This window comes from Carassius auratus, chromosome 36 (assembly GCF_003368295.1).
Source record: "Carassius auratus strain Wakin chromosome 36, ASM336829v1, whole genome shotgun sequence".
In the NCBI taxonomy this organism is placed as follows: domain Eukaryota; kingdom Metazoa; phylum Chordata; class Actinopteri; order Cypriniformes; family Cyprinidae; genus Carassius; species Carassius auratus.
Genome location: NC_039278.1, coordinates 9,906,627 through 9,926,014, shown reverse-complemented (window position 1 = coordinate 9,926,014; position 19,388 = coordinate 9,906,627). Strand labels below are relative to the sequence as shown.

At 36.9% G+C, this 19,388-nt stretch overlaps 3 protein-coding genes and 1 pseudogene across 8 annotated transcripts in view; 2 read left to right on the top strand and 2 right to left on the bottom strand.

Moving 5' to 3' along the window:
- Positions 1–940: 940 nt before the first annotated feature.
- Positions 941–7,158, top strand: LOC113055202 (RNA-binding protein 39-like). 4 transcript variants are annotated; one of them, XM_026221254.1, is made up of 17 exons: positions 945–1,202; positions 1,792–1,854; positions 2,023–2,083; positions 3,199–3,248; positions 3,340–3,528; positions 3,923–3,988; positions 4,093–4,146; positions 4,237–4,354; positions 4,459–4,611; positions 4,705–4,842; positions 4,921–4,986; positions 5,069–5,273; positions 5,371–5,451; positions 5,540–5,660; positions 5,745–5,850; positions 5,943–6,021; positions 6,501–7,158. In XM_026221254.1, the coding sequence occupies exons 3-17, from the start codon at positions 2,078–2,080 to the stop codon at positions 6,599–6,601; spliced, it is 1,533 nt and encodes a 510-aa protein (XP_026077039.1). In that variant the 5' UTR covers positions 945–1,202; positions 1,792–1,854; positions 2,023–2,077; the 3' UTR covers positions 6,602–7,158. The 4 variants fall into 4 exon arrangements, with proteins under 4 accessions (XP_026077040.1, XP_026077038.1, XP_026077039.1 ...); XM_026221256.1 differs by having other exon boundaries at positions 946–1,202; positions 2,698–3,248; XM_026221253.1 differs by lacking the exon at positions 2,023–2,083 and having other exon boundaries at positions 942–1,202.
- Positions 7,159–7,811: 653 nt separating this feature from the next.
- On the bottom strand, positions 7,812–10,160 carry LOC113055638 (pyruvate dehydrogenase [acetyl-transferring]-phosphatase 1, mitochondrial-like; annotated as a pseudogene).
- Positions 10,161–10,429: 269 nt separating this feature from the next.
- Positions 10,430–15,441, top strand: LOC113055201 (cysteine desulfurase, mitochondrial). The gene is made up of 13 exons (XM_026221252.1): positions 10,430–10,764; positions 10,971–11,047; positions 11,173–11,289; positions 11,441–11,524; positions 11,712–11,864; positions 11,999–12,092; positions 12,177–12,311; positions 12,389–12,546; positions 12,632–12,737; positions 12,827–12,908; positions 13,351–13,434; positions 13,643–13,732; positions 14,605–15,441. The coding sequence occupies exons 1-13, from the start codon at positions 10,650–10,652 to the stop codon at positions 14,666–14,668; spliced, it is 1,359 nt and encodes a 452-aa protein (XP_026077037.1). The 5' UTR covers positions 10,430–10,649; the 3' UTR covers positions 14,669–15,441.
- A 212-nt stretch (positions 15,442–15,653) lies between these two features.
- dvl1b (dishevelled segment polarity protein 1b) overlaps positions 15,654–19,388 on the bottom strand; it is a 21,695-nt gene continuing 17,960 nt past the window's right edge. For 2 of the 3 annotated variants that reach the window (XM_026221249.1, XM_026221250.1), the window contains one exon: positions 15,654–17,816. In XM_026221249.1, coding sequence (XP_026077034.1) covers positions 17,311–17,816 — 506 coding nt within the window. In that variant the 3' untranslated portion in view covers positions 15,654–17,310. Of the gene's footprint in view, positions 17,817–19,111; positions 19,149–19,388 lie in introns of all 3 variants that reach the window. The other variant, XM_026221251.1, reaches the window with a different exon arrangement.

Sequence of the window (19,388 nt, the reverse complement as noted above, 5' to 3'; positions counted from 1 at the left end):
TTCTCAAGGTCTATTTGTTTACTGTTCTGGTTCACTGTCTGACTAATTATGTGGTCTCAGTGGTATGGTGTAAAACCATAGTCAGCTGAGTGGCACTGACTTCAAGGCCTGATAAGAGGAAAAGAGCAGCAGTGTTGTTGTTATTTTTTGATGAAAACCAAGTCTCCTCACTGTTTGTTTTTCCTTTTGTACCCCCACATTTCCCTTGTGAATTTGTGCCTTAGAGATCACATCACATCATTCCAGACCCTTAGTAGTCCATCTATCTGAAAGACTGATGGATTGACGGACGGACGGATAGACAGACAGATATATAGATATCAGCCACAATTCAGAAAAAAAAAAAAACACAGCTGTGAAGGAGTGTAACTAAAACATCAAGAGTGCAAAATAGATTCTCTCTCGCACACAAACACACACACACACACACACACACACACACACACATACACTTCTATAAACTGGTGTGACTGTAACGCAGTCCAGAGTTTTGAGAATGTGCTAAATAAATGTAAAAATTCAGCCATACTGCAGAAAAAAAAAATGCATCCAGCAGTGAAGAAAACATTAAGACTCTAAACATTTAAAATCTAAAACATTAAGAGGACCAAAAGACTCAAGAGTTCTGATCACAAATTTCTGTTCATTTTTGTAAAAAAAAATAATAATAATAATTATCCAATTTTAATGCTCAAATTAAATAATGAGTAACATAATTGAAATATGATGCAATGATTAAAAAAAAACATTATACGATTATGATCTTCGGTCTGTTTTAACCGCGAACAAAACGTGTAACTCATAAATTAACAATACCAGACGATTAAAATAAAAAAGAACGTTTTAGAGTGTGTTAATTGTTTGTTTATTTGTAGTTCGCACTTCCGTTGTCTGTGCGTGTAACACGAGCTCCCTCTCGTGGACGGTCACACTCGTCTCGTCTTATGCAACAGAAACGTGTCGTGCACGCGCAGTAGCTGTTTGCCGCCAGTCAGCTCGTCGTTGATAACCGCAACACGCGGCTTGTGACTAGTTTTAGTCCAAACGATCAAGTTCTGGCGTAATACACTTGTGCTTTTTAGCTTTGTTTGGATTCGAATCGACTGGGTTCGCAACAGTAGCAGAAGCGAACAGCAGATCCGGGTTTTGGCGCTCGTTTGCGGAGTTGGGATTCTAAAGCTTTGTAGGCCGCAGTGTCTGAGGTAAGACGGAGAGGCTTACGGCTAGCGTTACTTATTATTTAGATCTGTTTTTAAGAACAATCCGGCCAATATCAATGTATTATGTGCCATATGTAGATCATATTGATGTTTACTGTTTTAAATGATTGTATTTACGCCATTTAAAGTGGGCCGTTTCAGCTTGTGTGCGAAGAGGAAGCGACTTTAGCCAGTTATGTACGTTACGTTAACGTTAATGCGCTAACAAAGCTAGCTTCCAGATTCTCTGCTGAAAATACGAAAGGTGTGTTTATGTAACATCAAAATCTAGATATTACTCCGTTATATGTGCTAATGTTGTGTAAATGTGTCCAAAATTTGATAAGACGTTTCACAACAGTTTGTTAGGAAAGTAACGTTAGTTACGTTAGCCAGGAAGCTAACGTGCTTAAAAGTGCGCTGCATGACCCTGTCCAGTCACGCATGTCCGAAATCAGCAACGTAGAGTTCGAGTTTAAAGAGCTATTTTGGGAAACACTACAGGCAAATGTACGTGTTGTGTTTTCAGAAGATTTCTTTGCATAGGTTTAACATTAAACGCCACTTGATACATTGTTTTCCTCTCCTGCAGATCAACAACAACATGGCCGATGATTTGGACATCGAAGCAATGCTCGAGGCTCCATATAGAAAGGTGGGTGTTTATGCAAGTAAATAAACTCGCCCAGGAATCTGTAAAGCTTTCATTTGAAACTGCTAACCAGTCGTGATTTCTCTAAGTCTTTATTGTCAGATCAATAACTTGAATGTTTCTGTCATAGTGGTTTCAATGAATAAATTGCCCATCTATCTCTTTTTGTAGACTTGCCTATATCTCACCTCTACTCCCATGAATTCCAGTGTGAACTGTCAAAAAAATGAAGGTAGTAATTGCCCAATATATTGATGTACTGTGGTACCCTTGGTTGAAATACATAGGCAAAGTAATACATAGGTACCGCCAGAGTAAATGCAGTGGAAGCACATAAGAACTGGTATGAACTCTGTGGAGACAGTATTCATATTATTTTATGCATGGTATACTTAGATTTATTTTTTTTATCGAAAAGAAGTTTACTTTCAAAATGGCTAGAACTAGAGTGCATGTTTTACAGTGTGAATATATGGCAGGTGACCACTATAATGTCATAATCAATGGGAGTTGACATACACGAGCAAATCCACAGAGTCTCCTTCTCCAATTCATCTCTTTGAAAAACTGAAACGAATATACTGTAAATGTCATCTGTTTTGGTGAAGAAGAAAAAAAGTATTTATGCATGCTTTTGACATTTGAAAGTACTTGTATATGGTTATTCTGCGCTTTTTTGAACTGGAAATGATGGGGCTCAGCCTATAATATCGTAATGGTAACAAAAGATACATTTATCATGTAAACAATGTAGCCTCTTAACAACAACAACAAAAGAACAACTCAACTTTAGATGGTCTATGGGAGTCGCTATTACTAAGCCGTGTGAATCCCTGTTTGCTTCAGGGCAAGATGTGTGACTGAGGTGGCATCGAGCTCTTTCAATCCACGAAGGCAAATGGGGTGAAGATCACTGGAATGGCATCCACCACTGGAGCTCGTTTAGTGGCTGGCTGCTAGCGTTGCCACTTTGGGTCTTAGGCTCAGATAGCCTTGGTACTGAAGCTGTTGGGCTGCCTCATGAATGAATGAAGTGCCTAAAAATGCAATGTTATTTGACATACCCAGCATAGCACTAGCACTTGAATTTTTTTTTTTTTTTTTTTTTTTTTGGTCGCCTTACACAAGTAATACAAGCACTAGTAAGGAAGAACGACTTTGGAAGCTATGTGGTTGGTTTCCTTTTAAAGGTCCCCCTTGTATTTGTCATCCTCCCGCCCAAACCCTGTAATGAACTCCTATTTAATGATCATATCATGTTCTCTTTTGTTCCCATCCCTTCTTTATCCTTACGACTTGAAATGTTTCGCCGTCCTCCTCATGCTGTCTTCTATCGACCCTGCTTAGGATGACAACAAGTCCTTAAGTTCCAATGGCCACGAGGAGCGGAGCAAGAAGTATGTGTATATAACCTTTTTAGTTAATTTAATATACCTTTTACAAAACTCTTAATGTTTGATGTACTAAACTTTCTTATTGAATTGCAAGGAAAAAGAAGAGCAAAAGTCGCAGCAGAAGCCACAGTCGGGAAAAGAAAAGAAGCAGGAGTCGTGATCGCAAGAGAAGCCATGACCGCAGGAGGAGCCGCAGCAAAGATCGGAAGCGCAGCCGCAGCAGGGAGAGACGACGCAGCCGTTCCAGGAGCAGGGAGCGTGGTGGTCGCTACAAAGCTCCATTGTACGTAGCTATCTTTTGCTCTGGGTTATAATCCTCATGTTAAATCTCTACACAGTTGAAAAAAAAAAAAAGTACTCTTTGAATGTCTTTTTTACCATAGCTAGTATGTTAACCTGAATTAAAAGGTTCACACTGTGCTCCAGATGAGTGTGAAAATGTCTTCTGGAGAATAAGTATTCATATGAGTTTAGCTGCCGTCCCAATGAACATGTTTGTCTGTCAGCAGAGAAGATGAGAAGATTCCCTCCAAAACAAGGAATTTGTTGTAGTGTGTACAACATTTACCCTTGTGTACCCTGTTGAAGCTTACCGTATATATTTAGCACTAGCAGTAGAGCGATTAGTCGTAGCTACTGAGATTAAAAACCTTGAAAACCTTGTTTTTAAATCACAGTTCTGGCCTGAAATTTAACGGTGGTCCCAGGGGGAAGACTGGCCCACCACCTGCCATCAAACTAAGGTTTCTATGATACTATTTTTGTTGTGTGTGGGTAGTTACTTGTTCTGTGTATGACTCAGACATGGAAAGTCTTTCCAAAAGTACTCACAGAAATTCTCTCTCAGCCGTAGAAGGTCTAGAAGCCGCAGTCCTTTCAAGAAAGAGAAAAGCCCTATAAGGTAAGTTTATTTCAGCCTTAAGTTTCCCCCCCTACAAAATTCTTTCATGAGTATAGTAATTAATTGCTTGTTTTTGTCTTTTTTTAAAAGGAAGCCCATTGATAATCTCACCCCCGAAGAAAGGGATGCACGCACAGTGTTTTGCATGCAGCTGGCAGCCAGGATCCGGCCACGAGACTTGGAAGAATTTTTTTCTGCAGTGGGAAAAGTCAGTGTTTGTGAATCTATAGTTTTATTTAGGACAGTTTCTATTTCAGGAGCCTATTCTAATTTGGATTTGTATGTACGCCTAATTCTTATTGTTCTTGAAAGGTGCGAGATGTGAGAATTATCTCTGATAGAAACTCTAGAAGATCTAAAGGAATTGCATACATTGAGTTTGTGGATACCACCTCTGTACCTTTGGCAATTGGCCTGTCTGGTCAAAGACTACTCGGAGTACCAATCATTGTGCAGGCTTCACAGGTAACATGGTCACTCCGAATGTGGAAACATTTGCACAATCTTTGGTTGTACATGTGATCATCATCTAATTGCAAATTGTGTATTTGTGACTAGGCTGAGAAAAACAGAGCCGCTGCATTGGCCAACAACTTGCAGAAGGGCAGTGCTGGACCTATGAGACTTTATGTTGGCTCATTGCATTTTAATATCACAGAAGACATGCTCCGAGGCATCTTTGAGCCATTTGGAAGGGTAAATAGAGCTATACATTTTTTCCCCACTTCATGTTATGCCTTAGCTCTTATTCATATTGTCTTTTCCTTTTTTCAGATTGATAGTATTCAACTGATGATGGACAGTGAAACAGGACGATCAAAAGGATATGGCTTTATCACAGTAAGTTGTGTGGTGAAGTGGTTTGTGTCAAGTTCAAGAAGTTATTCATCTCCAGCTTATTACCATTCCTCTTTCCTCCTAGTTTTCTGATGCTGAATGTGCCAAGAAGGCTCTGGAACAGCTTAATGGCTTTGAGTTGGCTGGCAGACCAATGAAAGTGGGACATGTGACGGAGAGGACTGATGCCTCCACTGCCAGCTCCTTCCTGGACAACGATGAGCTGGAAAGGACAGGCATTGATCTGGGAACTACTGGTAGACTTCAACTCATGGCCAGACTGGCCGAAGGTATGGATGTTCTCTTTGATCTGCTGAATAGTTTTCGAACTGTTATGAAGTGAATTTTTCTTTTTTTTGAGGTATTACAATGCTTTTTTTCTGTTAGGTACTGGTCTGCAGATCCCACCTGCTGCACAGCAGGCCCTTAACATGAGTGGCTCCATGGTAGCCATGGCTGCAGCTACTGGTCAGTTCCTTTTCTTTTTGGGTTCAGTAGATATTCAGTAATAAGGCCTAGGGGGGGTTGTAATTAACATCCATCTCTTTCCTTTCAGCTGCTATGAACCCTGGATTGAGTTTTAACCTCAATATGCCCCCAAACCAAGCATTGAATCTACCATCACAACCAATTGCAACGCACTGTTTCCAGCTGTCTAATATGTTCAATCCAAACTCGTAAGTAGCAGGAGAAAATTGCAGGTATATTGAGAAAATAATGTTAAAGAGCATTTTTGCCTGAATTACATTACTTTCTTGCAGAGAAAATGATCTTGGTTGGGAAATTGAGATTCAGGATGATGTCATTGAGGAGTGCAACAAACACGGTGGAGTCATACACATATACGTGGACAAGAAATCAGCTGAAGTATGCTTCTTTTTAACATTATTAATTTCTATAGTAAATATTGAGCATATATAATTTATGTATTTGACGTTTGCTTTTGTCATTCTTTTCAGGGTAATGTCTATGTGAAGTGTCCCAGCATTCCTGCTGCTATGGCTGCTGTCAGTGCGTTACATGGACGTTGGTTTGGAGGTAATTCTAAATTCTTGAGCAGTATGCTTTATCATCTGATATGTTATGTAGGGCTGGGTATCGTTCAAACAGAAAAACAAACATTAGATCACAATCGGAAGTTATTACAAACAGTTGATGGCGTTTTATCGGTCGTGTAGTGGGGACGGGGGTCTTTTCTGAAACATCAATATGGTCGCGTATTTGTTTTTAAACAAACTCAGTAGTGTAAACTTGGCCTTACATCTATGGGGGTTCGGATGCTCAAACACTAGCCACACCATCAAGTCGTACATGCCTTGTTTTTCCTTGTTTAACTCTTTAGGTTTCGAAATTTGGTACTGAATGACCAAAAATTTGATACTCGATGGTATCTCGGAAATCTGGTTGTTGCTTAAGTATCAAATTTAATACCTAGCCCTAGTATTATGTAATCTGTCTAAAACCCATAAGTATTATTGTCTGAATCATTATCTTATATTTCAATATTGTATTTCCAGGTAAAATGATCACAGCAGCTTATGTTCCTCTTCCTACATACCACAACCTTTTCCCAGAGTCAGTGCAGGCAACACAGCTTCTTATGCCCAGTCGCCGGTGATCAATCACCTCTGGAAGACTCAACTTTTTCAGCCTTGTTCTTTTTAACTTTTGGACAACAATAACCGTTCTGCAAGCTGTGGCACAGTTGTTTTTGTTTCCTTTTAAGTTGGTTACAAAACCAATAAGTTTAAAAGTTTCACTTGAATAGTGTCCTTACAGGTCTTGGACATTGAGAGAAGTTCTGTGGTGTAAAAGAAGTTTCCTATGTACAGCCTACTTATTGAATTTTGCTTCTTGATCTTTAATTGTTCATATTTTTCTCCCCTTCCACATTGTCTTTGTGATTGATCTGATTGGCATGTTTCTCACTTGAGGAAGTGTACAATTTTGACAGATACACAAGTCTTGAATTTAAACTGCGATTTTGATCAGACATTAATTCAACTTTTTGGCTCTATGAGCTGTGGCAACTAAATGGCTGACAATTATCTTTTGTTCATTTAGAGACCATAAAGTTTAGAGACATCTTGTTTTTCTAATCAAGATTTGATTTTTGTAAAGTCCTTGAGGAAAGTTAATTTCAAATAAAGCCAAGATAACTAAAAAAAAAAAAAAGATCCTCATTTAATTTGAACAATGTGAATTCCTATGTTTAAAAAAAAAAAAAAAACATTTTTTTGTTATTGCAGTATTTATTGAAGTAATGACCATGTCTGTTTTTGAAATGTTTAAAGTGTTTTTTTTTTGTTTTTTTTTTGCATTTTTATATTGTTTCATGAGGTGCTCTTATCTTAGTATTTTTGTTTTCCCTATTTAAAAACTTAATTGATCATGATGGTCCTGAAATGCAATTGTGTTTTTCAAGGTCATTTAAAAGAATTGCCAGGTTTTGGTTACTTCGCAGTATTGCTCTGATTACAAACTACAGTGGTGCATGTTAAGGGGTGTGTTGAGAAGGCTCGTGACTTTACAAATCTGGCCATTTCAGAAATAGAAAATACTAATTAAACTGGGAAATTAGTTTTGAAACTTGCAATTTATTTAAGATACTTTTTTGTAGAGTATCATCTTGTGTGTAAATATCAAAAACATTTTGATTTGAGTTTCATGACCCCTTTAAATTACCTTTACAATAAATGGAAGAAGCCACCATATCATTGAGTATAAATTAAACTTATCTAAAATCTACTAATAGATGCACACAAAATGTCTTAAATTATTATACTGAAAAAAATAAATAAAAAGATGTACTGTCTGCTTCAAGTAGATTAACCATTGAAGTGAATGACTATAATTGTCATCTCTGTACATCCTTGCCAAATCCTGTGGCAGACTGAGCATTTTGGCTATGCGCTTGGGGTCAGTGGAGCAGCCATCGCTGCCCAGAGCATGACGGATCGGATGAGTAGCGCTGTTCTCATCCTCCAGAGCAGAAAGAGCTATTCCCTTCTTCTGCAGCTGTCTTTGCACCTGTCCAACTGTAAAACCCAATCCATAAACTGGTTTCTTCAGATGACAGATGTTCCCCTAAGACCTGCACAACAGTCTGTGCATCCGTTCCCAGAGACCATCAGTAGCTAGAATCAAGAATTTGACTTGTGGTTGCATTATGTGATGTTATTCCTGGATCCGAGGTAAGGTTGTGTGTGGTAGTTCAGTAGCAGCATTTTTGTTTCTGATCAACCGCTCTGGACGTGCCTCATAGATGTAATTCAAGAGCGCACTGCTCCACTAAAACTTAACATCTCTGAAAGGATTCAACAGGACCAATAACCTGCCATGTTTCACCAGTTTTCCGCTCAGAAGCAGAATGCACTTAAAGAACACGTATCTTGTCTGGAATGTGGACCTTGTGGTTGTTCGCAATAGTGAAAGCTGGCCCCCTCTCATCATCCCCTTGGACCCCAAGAACTGCTCTGCTATCACCCATATTAGTCACATGAAGATCTTCTTGGTCCATGTGACCCACACAAGCCGTGCATCCAGACAGCCTCTCTGAGGGTGTGAAATGAGCTAAAGAAACCCCAAAGTCCACCAAGGAAATATCATCCAACCTCCTGAAAGTGTTTCTTAAAGTTGTTTGTAAATAATTTATTGTTATAATCCTTCTGCAGATCTATCATCTACTGCCATTTTGTCCTCAGGCTATTGAATATGCTATAGTTGTTTACCAGCATCTGCGCTAACATAGTCATTGGGATGCTTGTGCCATTGTAGCACTGGGAGCACGGGCTGTTTACTCTCCACAGCCTCATCTATCAGTTAAAGTCTTCAGTGGAAGCAGAGACACTGAAATGTAGTGAAAGAGAACTTGCAAGGTCTTTCTGCTGCTTATGGCACAGCAAAAATAGTAGGAAATTAGAAAAGTAAAACGTCAAAATTATGTCACACTGTCATCTTTATGACAAATTGAAATTATTTTTTATTTGTCAAAATTATGACTTTTATCTATCTATCTATCTATCTATCTATCTATCTAAAGTTTGGAAACATTACTATTTTTAATGTTTTTGAAAGAAGTTTCTTCTGCTCATCAAGCCTGCATTTATTTGATCAAAAATACTGAAAAAAAAACAATAATATTGTGAAATATTATTACAACTTCAAATAATAGTTTTCTATTTGAATATACTTTATATATATAAATATATATATATATATATATATATATATATATATATATATATATATATATATATATATATATATATATTCCTGTGATGCAAAGCTGAATTTTCAGCATCTTTACTCCAGCTTTCAGTGTCACATGTAACATCCAGTCTATCACATGATCATTTAGAAATCATTCTAATATTCTGATTAATTATGAGTGTTGGAAACAGTTCTGCTGTCTAATATATTTGATGAATAAAAGGTTAAAAAGAACTGCATTTATTAAAAAAAAAATTCTAATAAAATATTTTCTTTACTACCACTTTTTATCAATTTAACACATCCTTGCTGAATAAAATTATTGATTTTATTTAAAGGGAAAAAAAGAAATAAGGAAAAAATTGCTGACCCCTAATTACTGACCAGTAGTGTATATTGTTATTACAAAATATTTATATATTTTTTTTTTTTTTTACTTTTTATTCATCAAAGTATCCTAAAAAAAATCACATGTTCTGAAAAATATTAAGCAGCAGAACTGTTTCCAACTTATATATAATAATAATTAATAATAATAATAATATAATATAATAATGAATCATCATATTCGAATGATTTCTAAAGGATCATGTGATAATGATCTTAAAAATTCAGCTTTGCATCACAGATATAAATTATAATTTAAAGAATAATACATTTTAAAACAATTATTTTAAATTGTAATAATAAATCACAATATATATATATATATATATATATATATATATATATATATATATATATATATATATATATGTTCGATTTTCATTCAATGATTGTATTTAATGTCATAGTTTCGACATTTTGTTATAATTATAATTATAATTTCCCTAACTGTAGAAATATATGATTTTATTAGCTCATTGATGACGTAATTACGTAATGACCCAAGCGACAACCGAATAGGTTCTTTCAAGTGAACTTTTCAAAAGAACCGATTCGCGGAAATTATTTGGATTTCCCATTACGACTATATATATATATATATACCAACGACTTAAAACAAAAGATGTCTGTCATTAAATGCTTGCGATTTTCTCCAATTGTACTGGATATTTTTATTTCCAAAAACGGAGAAACTAACTTTTAGAGCAGCATTGTATTGATTCATATTCACAATTTCCGGTAAATGAACAGGCAAGGTTTAGGTTTCAACCAATAAACTCCGTAAACGTTACAAAAACCCGCCCACAAGAGACTCAGATAACCAATGAGAATTATAATAACAGTTGTCCCGCCCCAGCTGTATGTCCGTCTTGTGTAAGCATTACCGTGTGTTTTGAGGGCTGATGACACACTGTTATATGAAGATACTCGGCATGTTGTTGTTTCTAAAGTTAACCGAATAATACATTTATTTATCTGACGCGTTCAAGTTAGTAGTTGACGGAGCATTTATAACAAGCTATTTGTATTATTTCTGTCATTGTTTATGTGGAGAACACTGTAATTGCATGAACATGATGAACAGGACTTTATCGAGAAAACTTCTGCGCTCCATGTGCGGGATCTCCAACCCTCGACTGAGCTTCGCTCAAAGCGCCGTCAACACCGTGCAGGGGCAGAAAGGTACAGCTTTACAAAATCTAATTCTCTAGTCTAGAGACTAACAGTGACGCAGCTGAATTTAGCTTGTGTAAGTTACTCTCAAAGGTTGTGATAATACAGATACTAGCAAGCTGACGTAAATACAAGCTTGGTTTTCTAATATGGCTGTTTTTATTCCAGTCACTATAACTTTCAGAGTTGATAAACGTACATGTGTTTCTCTACAGAGTTGATAAAAAGTAGGGAACTGGAAAAGGATGAACTGAGGCCTCTGTATATGGACTTTCAGGCCACCACACCCATGGTACCCATCTGCCACTGTCATCTGCCATCTAGAAAATTATCTAATCAGACTCGTGAACATTTCTGAATTACGTTACTGGGATGTTTAAGTTTACATGCCATTGTTTTCATTGTTTAATGTTCCAGGACCCAAGGGTTTTGGATGCCATGCTCCCCTTTCAAGTCAATTACTACGGGAACCCACATTCCCGGACTCACGCTTATGGATGGGAGAGCGAGAGTGCAGTGGAAAAAGCCAGAAAAGTAAGTCTTTATTGTTCCCTGTATATTTTCATAAGAGAAACAAGATTTTTTTAGATTGCTGAGAGTTGTATTTCTGAGAATTGAAGCATGCTATTTTGGTTAAGTAAAAAATGCACTGTTTGTGGTAACAAAAATGGCATTTCCTCTACAGCAAGTAGCAGATCTTATTGGTGCCGACCCGAGGGAGATTGTGTTCACCAGTGGTGCGACCGAGTCCAACAATATGTCAATCAAAGTAAGAATGTTATTACTGTGAGGTAAGATTAGGATTAGGAGAAAGTGGGACGCTGGGACACAAATGACTTGTCATATTCTAAAATAAACAGGTGAAGTTTATGTGTGATGCGCTGCACTGGTTATCAAAAATAACTTATTACGTCTTGGATGTCTTTTTATATCTTACCTTTTTTTTTTTTTTTAAGGGTGTGGCTCGGTTTTATAAGGCTAAGAAAAACCACATCATCACCACCCAGACCGAGCACAAGTGTGTGCTGGACTCCTGCCGAATTATGGAGGCGGAGGGTTTTGATGTAACATACTTACCTGTGAAAAATAATGGACTGATTGATCTGAAGGTAAGCTTTCCTAAAAGTGAAACTTCAATTTCAGCACCAACCAGAATAGCAAAAATAATTACATACTCCGATAGATTGTAACCCTGCTGGATTTTTACTGTATTTTAAATATACCTTATATTTTGCTTTCTTAGCAATTAGAGGAAACAATCCGTCCTGATACCAGTTTGGTGTCCATAATGACTGTCAACAATGAGATTGGTGTCAAACAGCCAATCAAAGAAATCGGTAACTCTTACTATCAACATCATTCTCTAAACGTATACCTGCCAGTCTTCATATCATCTACATTAAAATGGTTTTTGATTTCAGGTCATCTTTGTAGGTCCAAAAATGTGTTCTTTCACACTGATGCTGCTCAGGCTGTTGGAAAGATCCCCGTTAATGTCAATGACTGGAAAGTGGATCTGATGTCCATCAGCGGCCATAAGATCTATGGGCCCAAAGGTAGCATAATGTACCTTTTAAATGTGCAATGGTCACATTATCAAAAATATATTAATGAATGCTTATGTTTTTTTTAGGAGTTGGGGCTTTGTATGTGAAGAGGAGACCCAGAGTTCGTATTGAGCCTTTGCTGAACGGAGGGGGACAGGAAAGGGGTCTACGTTCAGGGACCGTGCCCACACCTCTCGCCGTAGGCTTCGGAGCCGCTTGTGAGATCGCCCAGCAAGAGTTAGAGGTAGAGAATTCAGGGTTTGAGTTAAACCTGCTACTGCTAGTCAAAGTTTGCTTAGATGCAGGTTTCATTTTCTGTTTCTTTTCAGTACGATTACAAGCGTGTGACGGTGCTTGCAAATCGCCTTGTGCAGAAGATCATGTCGGAGATTCCTGATGTTGTGATGAATGGAGACCCAGATCAGAGGTACCCAGGTAAGACTTGACAACTTTGTAATTTTCCTTTATTCGTAAAGTTCCATGTTGACTTGAGTTTGTAATCTAAAAACACTTTCCTTCTTCAGGATGCATTAATTTATCATTTGCCTATGTTGAGGGGGAGAGTCTCTTGATGGCGTTAAAAGATGTTGCGCTTTCATCTGGAAGGTCAGTAGTTGAAAATGTCTAACCCGGTTTATTCATATTTGTGTGCAGGTAAACTCGGAGAAAGAGTACACGTTGTTCATTTACATAGATATTGTTAAAATACAAAGCTGGTTAAAAATAGTGGAAGTTATCTTTTTACTAAAATGATTCAAAACACGTTTGTTTATTGAGTAAAACTAAAATATATAAAGCTGTACATGGTAATTTAATTAATAATTACATTTATAAAGCTGAAAGTAAAACATAAACTTATCTCAGTTATGTGCCAAGGCAATCCTTAATAGTAACATTAAAAGATGTGTTATAATAATAAAAATGAGTATGACAATTTAACAAAATTGAAATTAAAATGAAAACTGCAATGTTAAAAAATGTATTTAAAATATGAATATAAACTATAATGGTATATAAATTCTAGTAAAGTAACTTGTTCTTGTTGCAGCGCCTGCACATCTGCTTCCTTGGAGCCCTCGTATGTCCTCAGAGCGATAGGGGCAGATGAGGACTTGGCTCACTCGTCTATTCGGTTGGTAGTTTTGTAAAATAATCTAAATGTTGTTGTAGTTTTGTAGCATGTTGAGGTCATTCTCAGCATGCTTTGTTTCTCTCTCTGTGCTTTTGTTTTGGGTAATCTATATTCAGATTTATCTTTAATCTCCTAATTTTCTGCTTGAACCATCACCACACAAACTGTAATGAGCAGATCTAATCCACATGACCCATATTTCTTTCAGATTTGGAATTGGCAGATTTACCACAGAGGAGGAAGTGGACTTTACAGTGGAGAAGTGCATTCAGCAGGTCAAACGGCTGAGGGAGATGAGGTAAACTGTTCATGCTTCATTTGAATCAAACAGTCTGACCTGAGCTTCCACATCATGGAAAACATGGGGATTTTAACATTGTGACCTGGAAAATACAAATAAATTAATAAAAAATAGTTCATTTAGATGTTGTTGATTAAAGTGCCCCTATTATGCCACATTTGCATAATGCTCACCTATCTTTGGCGGGCCACGCCACGAACCACTTGACCTGTCCTCAAACACTGTAGGTTGTTCGTGTGTTTAGCATCATGTCGAGATGACGTTGTGTCCTACGCTGTAAAAGTCAATTTGTTTTATTTACATTTCCGAAAGATAAGGTTGCAAAGAATCAGTGGTTAAAATAAATTTTTTCCACTGTTCCACACATTTTCTGTGTCCCCAGTTTATTTGGACCAGCCCGCTCTACTGAATCAAAATCAAAAATGATCAGTATCAAAAATAATATATTTTTTTTATTTTCTATTGAACATTCAAAATACGGAACTATGGAAATGGATGTATTGTTTCTGAAATGCACTGAATGCAGTAGACCAATCACGACAGACTGGGCCATCTGACCAATCAGAGCAGAGAAGGCTCACAGAAAGGAGGGGTTTAGACAGACTGAATCTTAGAACTGATCTTCAATGGACAATGAAGTGGTATTAAATGCATATTTAAAAAAAAAAAAAAAATACCTTGAATGTAAACCTATTGTGAGGAGACTAACAAAACAATATTAGGAACCTTAAAATGGCATAATAGGGGCACTTTAATGTTTTAATTGTTTGATGATGTTTAAAATCCTGTAAACACAAAATTCATTGAAAATTCATTGGTTAAACTCCCTGTAAACAATTTTTTTTTGTCTTTTGTCTTTTGTCTCTTAGTCCATTATGGGAAATGGTCCAGGAGGGGATTGACATTAAGAGCATCAAATGGACCCAGCACTGAATCATTCCGAACACATGGAGTATGAAGCACTGCTTTAGTTGTGAATACTCAGTCGTTACAGTTGATTAGTCTGCCGTACCCATTCTCCTTCGATCTTATATTCCCAAAAAACACGCACAATTTTTTTCTTTTTTTCGATTTGGAGAATTGAACTTGTCTAAGTGCATTTGGATGAATTGCAGGTGTTACATGGATGTGTATTTTGTCACTTTTTCTCAAACGAGCTTTCACCTCAGTTTTTTTATATTTGTGAGCGTATATTCACGTTATTATGTAGTATATTCACAGTTGCTCTGTTTAAATCAATGAGAATATAATTACAAAAGACATCTTACTATGAACATGCACTGAGTGTTGCCTTTGTCAGTTGTGTGTTTGAGCACATCATAGTGCAACATGTTTTAGGAGTCTATCATATTGTTTGTTGTCCTTGTCCTGAGACCAGCAGAATGAATTTGCATTTCTTCAAAATTAGCTTTGTGTTATGCAAGTCTGGTGCAACTGAGGTGCAGTGTAATTAATTCATAATTACAGTTTATGGGTAAAGTTTTTCATAAAATAAAGGACAATACCAGCTTGAAACATTGAAATGTTTTTGCATGGGACAGGATTGATAAATAGAAGTCTTTTAAATTTACCTGCCTATTAAAAAGGTCTAGAACGAGCTTGGATGTCTTTCATGATTGCAGTACACATATTCAGTAGTGTCTGTTGATGTGAAGTCGTTGTTTTACTCCAGAATGTATGTCATACAAATAAACATTTAAACCAATTGTTTTGTCCGTTTTACTACAGTAGACATAGAATACATTGAGCACACAGCATAAATTCATTATCTTGGCTACTTATTAGAGAAGAGACATCAATTGGTAGGCAACCTTTACAGATTAGAAAAACAAAACCTTAAAGACTATAAGACAATCTGAAATTGTAATGGTAATAGCCTACTTCACTGTCTGACAAATGAAAATGAGACCGATGTTTAGATTAATCATTTATTTCAGACAGTTTCATTTACAAATGGTCAGACAAATACAACACAAAAAGCAGAATGAGATTTAGAAAATAAACTCACAAACACACAAGTCCAATTTACATCGTACATAACTATAAAAAGGCATGACCAGAAGCTCTGTACATATGCTTTATACAATTATCTATTTTCATATAAACAATACAAATTAACTATGTACAGCTTTTCCCACAGCCTTCCAAAGAGACAAAAATAGACAACACATCTGAAGATGTAGATTCACAATAAAAGGATAGATCCAGACTTTGTAAAAGTGCCAATTTGTCAGCCTTCAAATGGTCAAATACTTCACGTACAGTAGTACACAGTCCTTCATTTAGTAGTTATTAATGAACAGGTTACCAGCACCAGCATATCACATCATACAACAGACACATTATCACAGGGGCCAAAAAAAAAAATAAATTATCTGTAGGACTTGCCGACAATATTTAAGAACTTCTCATGTAAGAAAATACAATTAATTTCAGATGTTCAGCAAGTGCCAATTAATTTTGTGCATACACACTGTAAGTGCTGGTTTTTGAGTTTACCCTGATATCCAGCAGCTTTTTTAATTTCCTGAAAATACATTATTCTAGCTAGCGCTTCATAGCCAATAGAGCCACAGTGACATGCTACCATGTTTCCAACCTGGTAATAATTGGAAACGTGTCTAAAAATTATTCATTCCACCCATCTTCCATCAAATGCCCAGACAAGTATTAATGTGCACCATTGAAATGAAACTCCAATATAAAGTCTGTTTTACATAGTGTTTTAACAGGAACAAACACAAAATGGAAATACTTTTTGACTGTTGCTGGATCTTAAAGATGATCAGTAGCCTAGTCTGTTGATGGACAGCTTTGGACAGGACTAACAGCTCCTGACCAGCAGAGGGCATTGTCTGATTGTCTTTACCTTTAGCTAATTTAGGATTGAAAATGTGGCTGCTGGTGTGCAACTTTATTGCTAGCTAAAATGGTAAATACTGCTCTAAAAAGCTGCACTGAATCCAATTTGTAATATAAACCTTGATTGACCTTATTTAATGTGACAGAAATAAATACTTGATATCCCCTTTTGCCAAACTTTTGGATGCAGCAAGGATGCATTAAATAGATCAAAAGTGACAGTAATGTTAAAAGTACCACAGTTCCCCAAAATATATTAAGCAGCACAACTGTTTTCAACATTTTTAAGTGTAAATCAGCATATTAAAATTATTTCTGAAGGATCATGAAACACTGAAGACTAGATTAATGAATGCTGAGAATTGAGCTTTCCCGTCACGGAAATAAATTATATTTTAAAATATACTCAAATAGAAAACAGTTATTTTCAATTGTAATAATATTTGGCATTATTACTGTTTTTACTGTATATTTGATTAATGTATCCTTGGTGAGCATAAGAGACTTCTTTCTTACCGATGCCGAACTTTTGAATAGTAGTGTATTGTAGGTATTGCCCTCTGCTCAACACATGGTCATCTTAACACATCTGATCCTCAGCTTTCCACAGGAACTTGTGCTGTTTTTTGTTTGTGCACATTTGCTGTTGGTAAAAGTTGATCATGTATTTATGGGACTTTGTTGTACTGCTATTTGTTTTTTTGTTCATCAGATTACATTATATCCACAAAAACCTCACAAGGGTTGCCCATGGCATGCTGGAAAGACTGACGACTGGCGGTGAGTTCTGGTGGTATGGCTCCTATTTCCCTCACTGGAGGGGCCCCTGGGGGCCCGCTGCTGATAGCTCCCTTAGGGGTCAATCTGGCCAGACTGTAAGGAGGAGGCAGGCCTGGAGGTCCGTAGGAGGAGGCATGACTCCGTTCGCTGAGCGCACAAGAGGTGTGGCCAAACTTGGAAAAGGGAGCGTGGGTGTAGGAGAAGGATGTGCGGCTGTGCTGGGACGGGACACGGGAATAAGTTTTGCTGTGGCTGCGATTTGACAGCGCATGGCTACGGTGGCTCAACTGGCTGGATGAACGCTCCACCCGCCTCCCACCTGTTCGCTTGCCTGAATCTGATTCGCTGCCGCCACTGCCTGCTGATTTGGGCTCCCTTTCCCTAAGCACAGGCTGCTGGCTCCTCCCAGCGCTAGGGTTGGAGCTACTGCTTCGACTTCCTAAAAATAAACAGAAATTGACATGGTTAAATGGAGAACCAGCATTGACACAACAAAGGAATAAAGCAACCTAATGTATTTTTTTCTGTAGTCTTTACATGATTTTAAATAAGTTAAAACGACAGTTTTCAAGGTACCTCTGCAAAGTGACAAAGAAAATAAAAGGAGGTTGTGGAAAAAACAAATACCTGCATGTTAACTACACCACCATTCAAAAGTTTGGAAAAACATTTTTTTATGTTTTTGAAAGTCGCTTATGATCACGAAGACTGCATTTTTAAAGAAATACAGTAAATATAGTAATACTGCGATATAATTCAATTTAAAATAAGGGTGTATTAATATAAAGGGTATTTTAATTTTAAAATGTATTTTTTTCCTGTGATGGCGAAGCTGAATTTTCAGCAGCTATTACTAGTCTTCAGTGTAATATGATCATGTCGAAATCATAATATGCTGATTTGGTGCTCAAAAAACACTTCCTACTGTTATCAGTGTAGAGAATAGTTTTTACTATTAAGAATATTATTGCAGAAACCTGATTTTCTGATGAATAACATTTATTTAAAAGTCTATTGTCACTTTTGATCAAATCATTTGTGAATAAAATAAAATAAAAAAAACATTGGGCATTTGCAGTTTTTGTTAATATCAATAAATTATACTGTTAGATTTGAACTATTTCGGTACTGTTATGACAAACGTAATGTAGGGATCATTAAGCAAAATGAATCAGTGCTGCCTCCTTCAGTAACTACAGTAACAGCTCATGAGTTTGCAGTTAATTTAGATCTGCCATTAACAGAAACACTCCATCCCTCACTAACTCTAAAGTGACACGTTCTGCATTTCTTGTTCTTCATTCTTTCAGAATTATTAAAATATGATGAAAAATGATGGCAATTAAAGAGCTGATGAAATACATCTATCAGATGTGCAATTAAAGCTGGATGACATGAGACTGGAGTCAAATGACAATGCAAATGAGATCATGAGTGCTCCGTCCTGAATTTAAAACACTGTCAAACTTCAAACAAAAGCCACATCATTTCACTCTTACATAATAGGCATGGTAAAGCTTTACATACATATCTGGGATTTACATTTATATTGGCATGTGCATTCCCAGACTATTGTGTACGCATTTCGTACGCAACAAAAACATGCTGAGAAATACAGAGAGTATAGGCGAGGCAGCAGGACTAATCCAGCAACAGAAATACCCCAGTCATGAAGAAAGACATGACTGTAAGAGAGAGAGAGAGAGAGAGAGAGAGGGAGGGAAGCTGCCTTACCGCACACCCCAGGCTTGGGACTACCTTCTCCATCAGTCTGCCATTTGCACAGCAGAAACGAACAGGAAACAACACAGTTAAGCCGTCTGTCTGTCTATCTTAACACCAGAAGCTCTATCAAGTACAAATCATCATCAGAGCCTAAGTGCTACTGGAATCTGCTCAGTAAAAATAAAATCTTATATGTGCTCATATAAGATATTTATTTACATGTTGTGATGATATGTTAAAGATTACAGTAATATCATAATTGAAGATAAATTGAAGTAATAGCTTA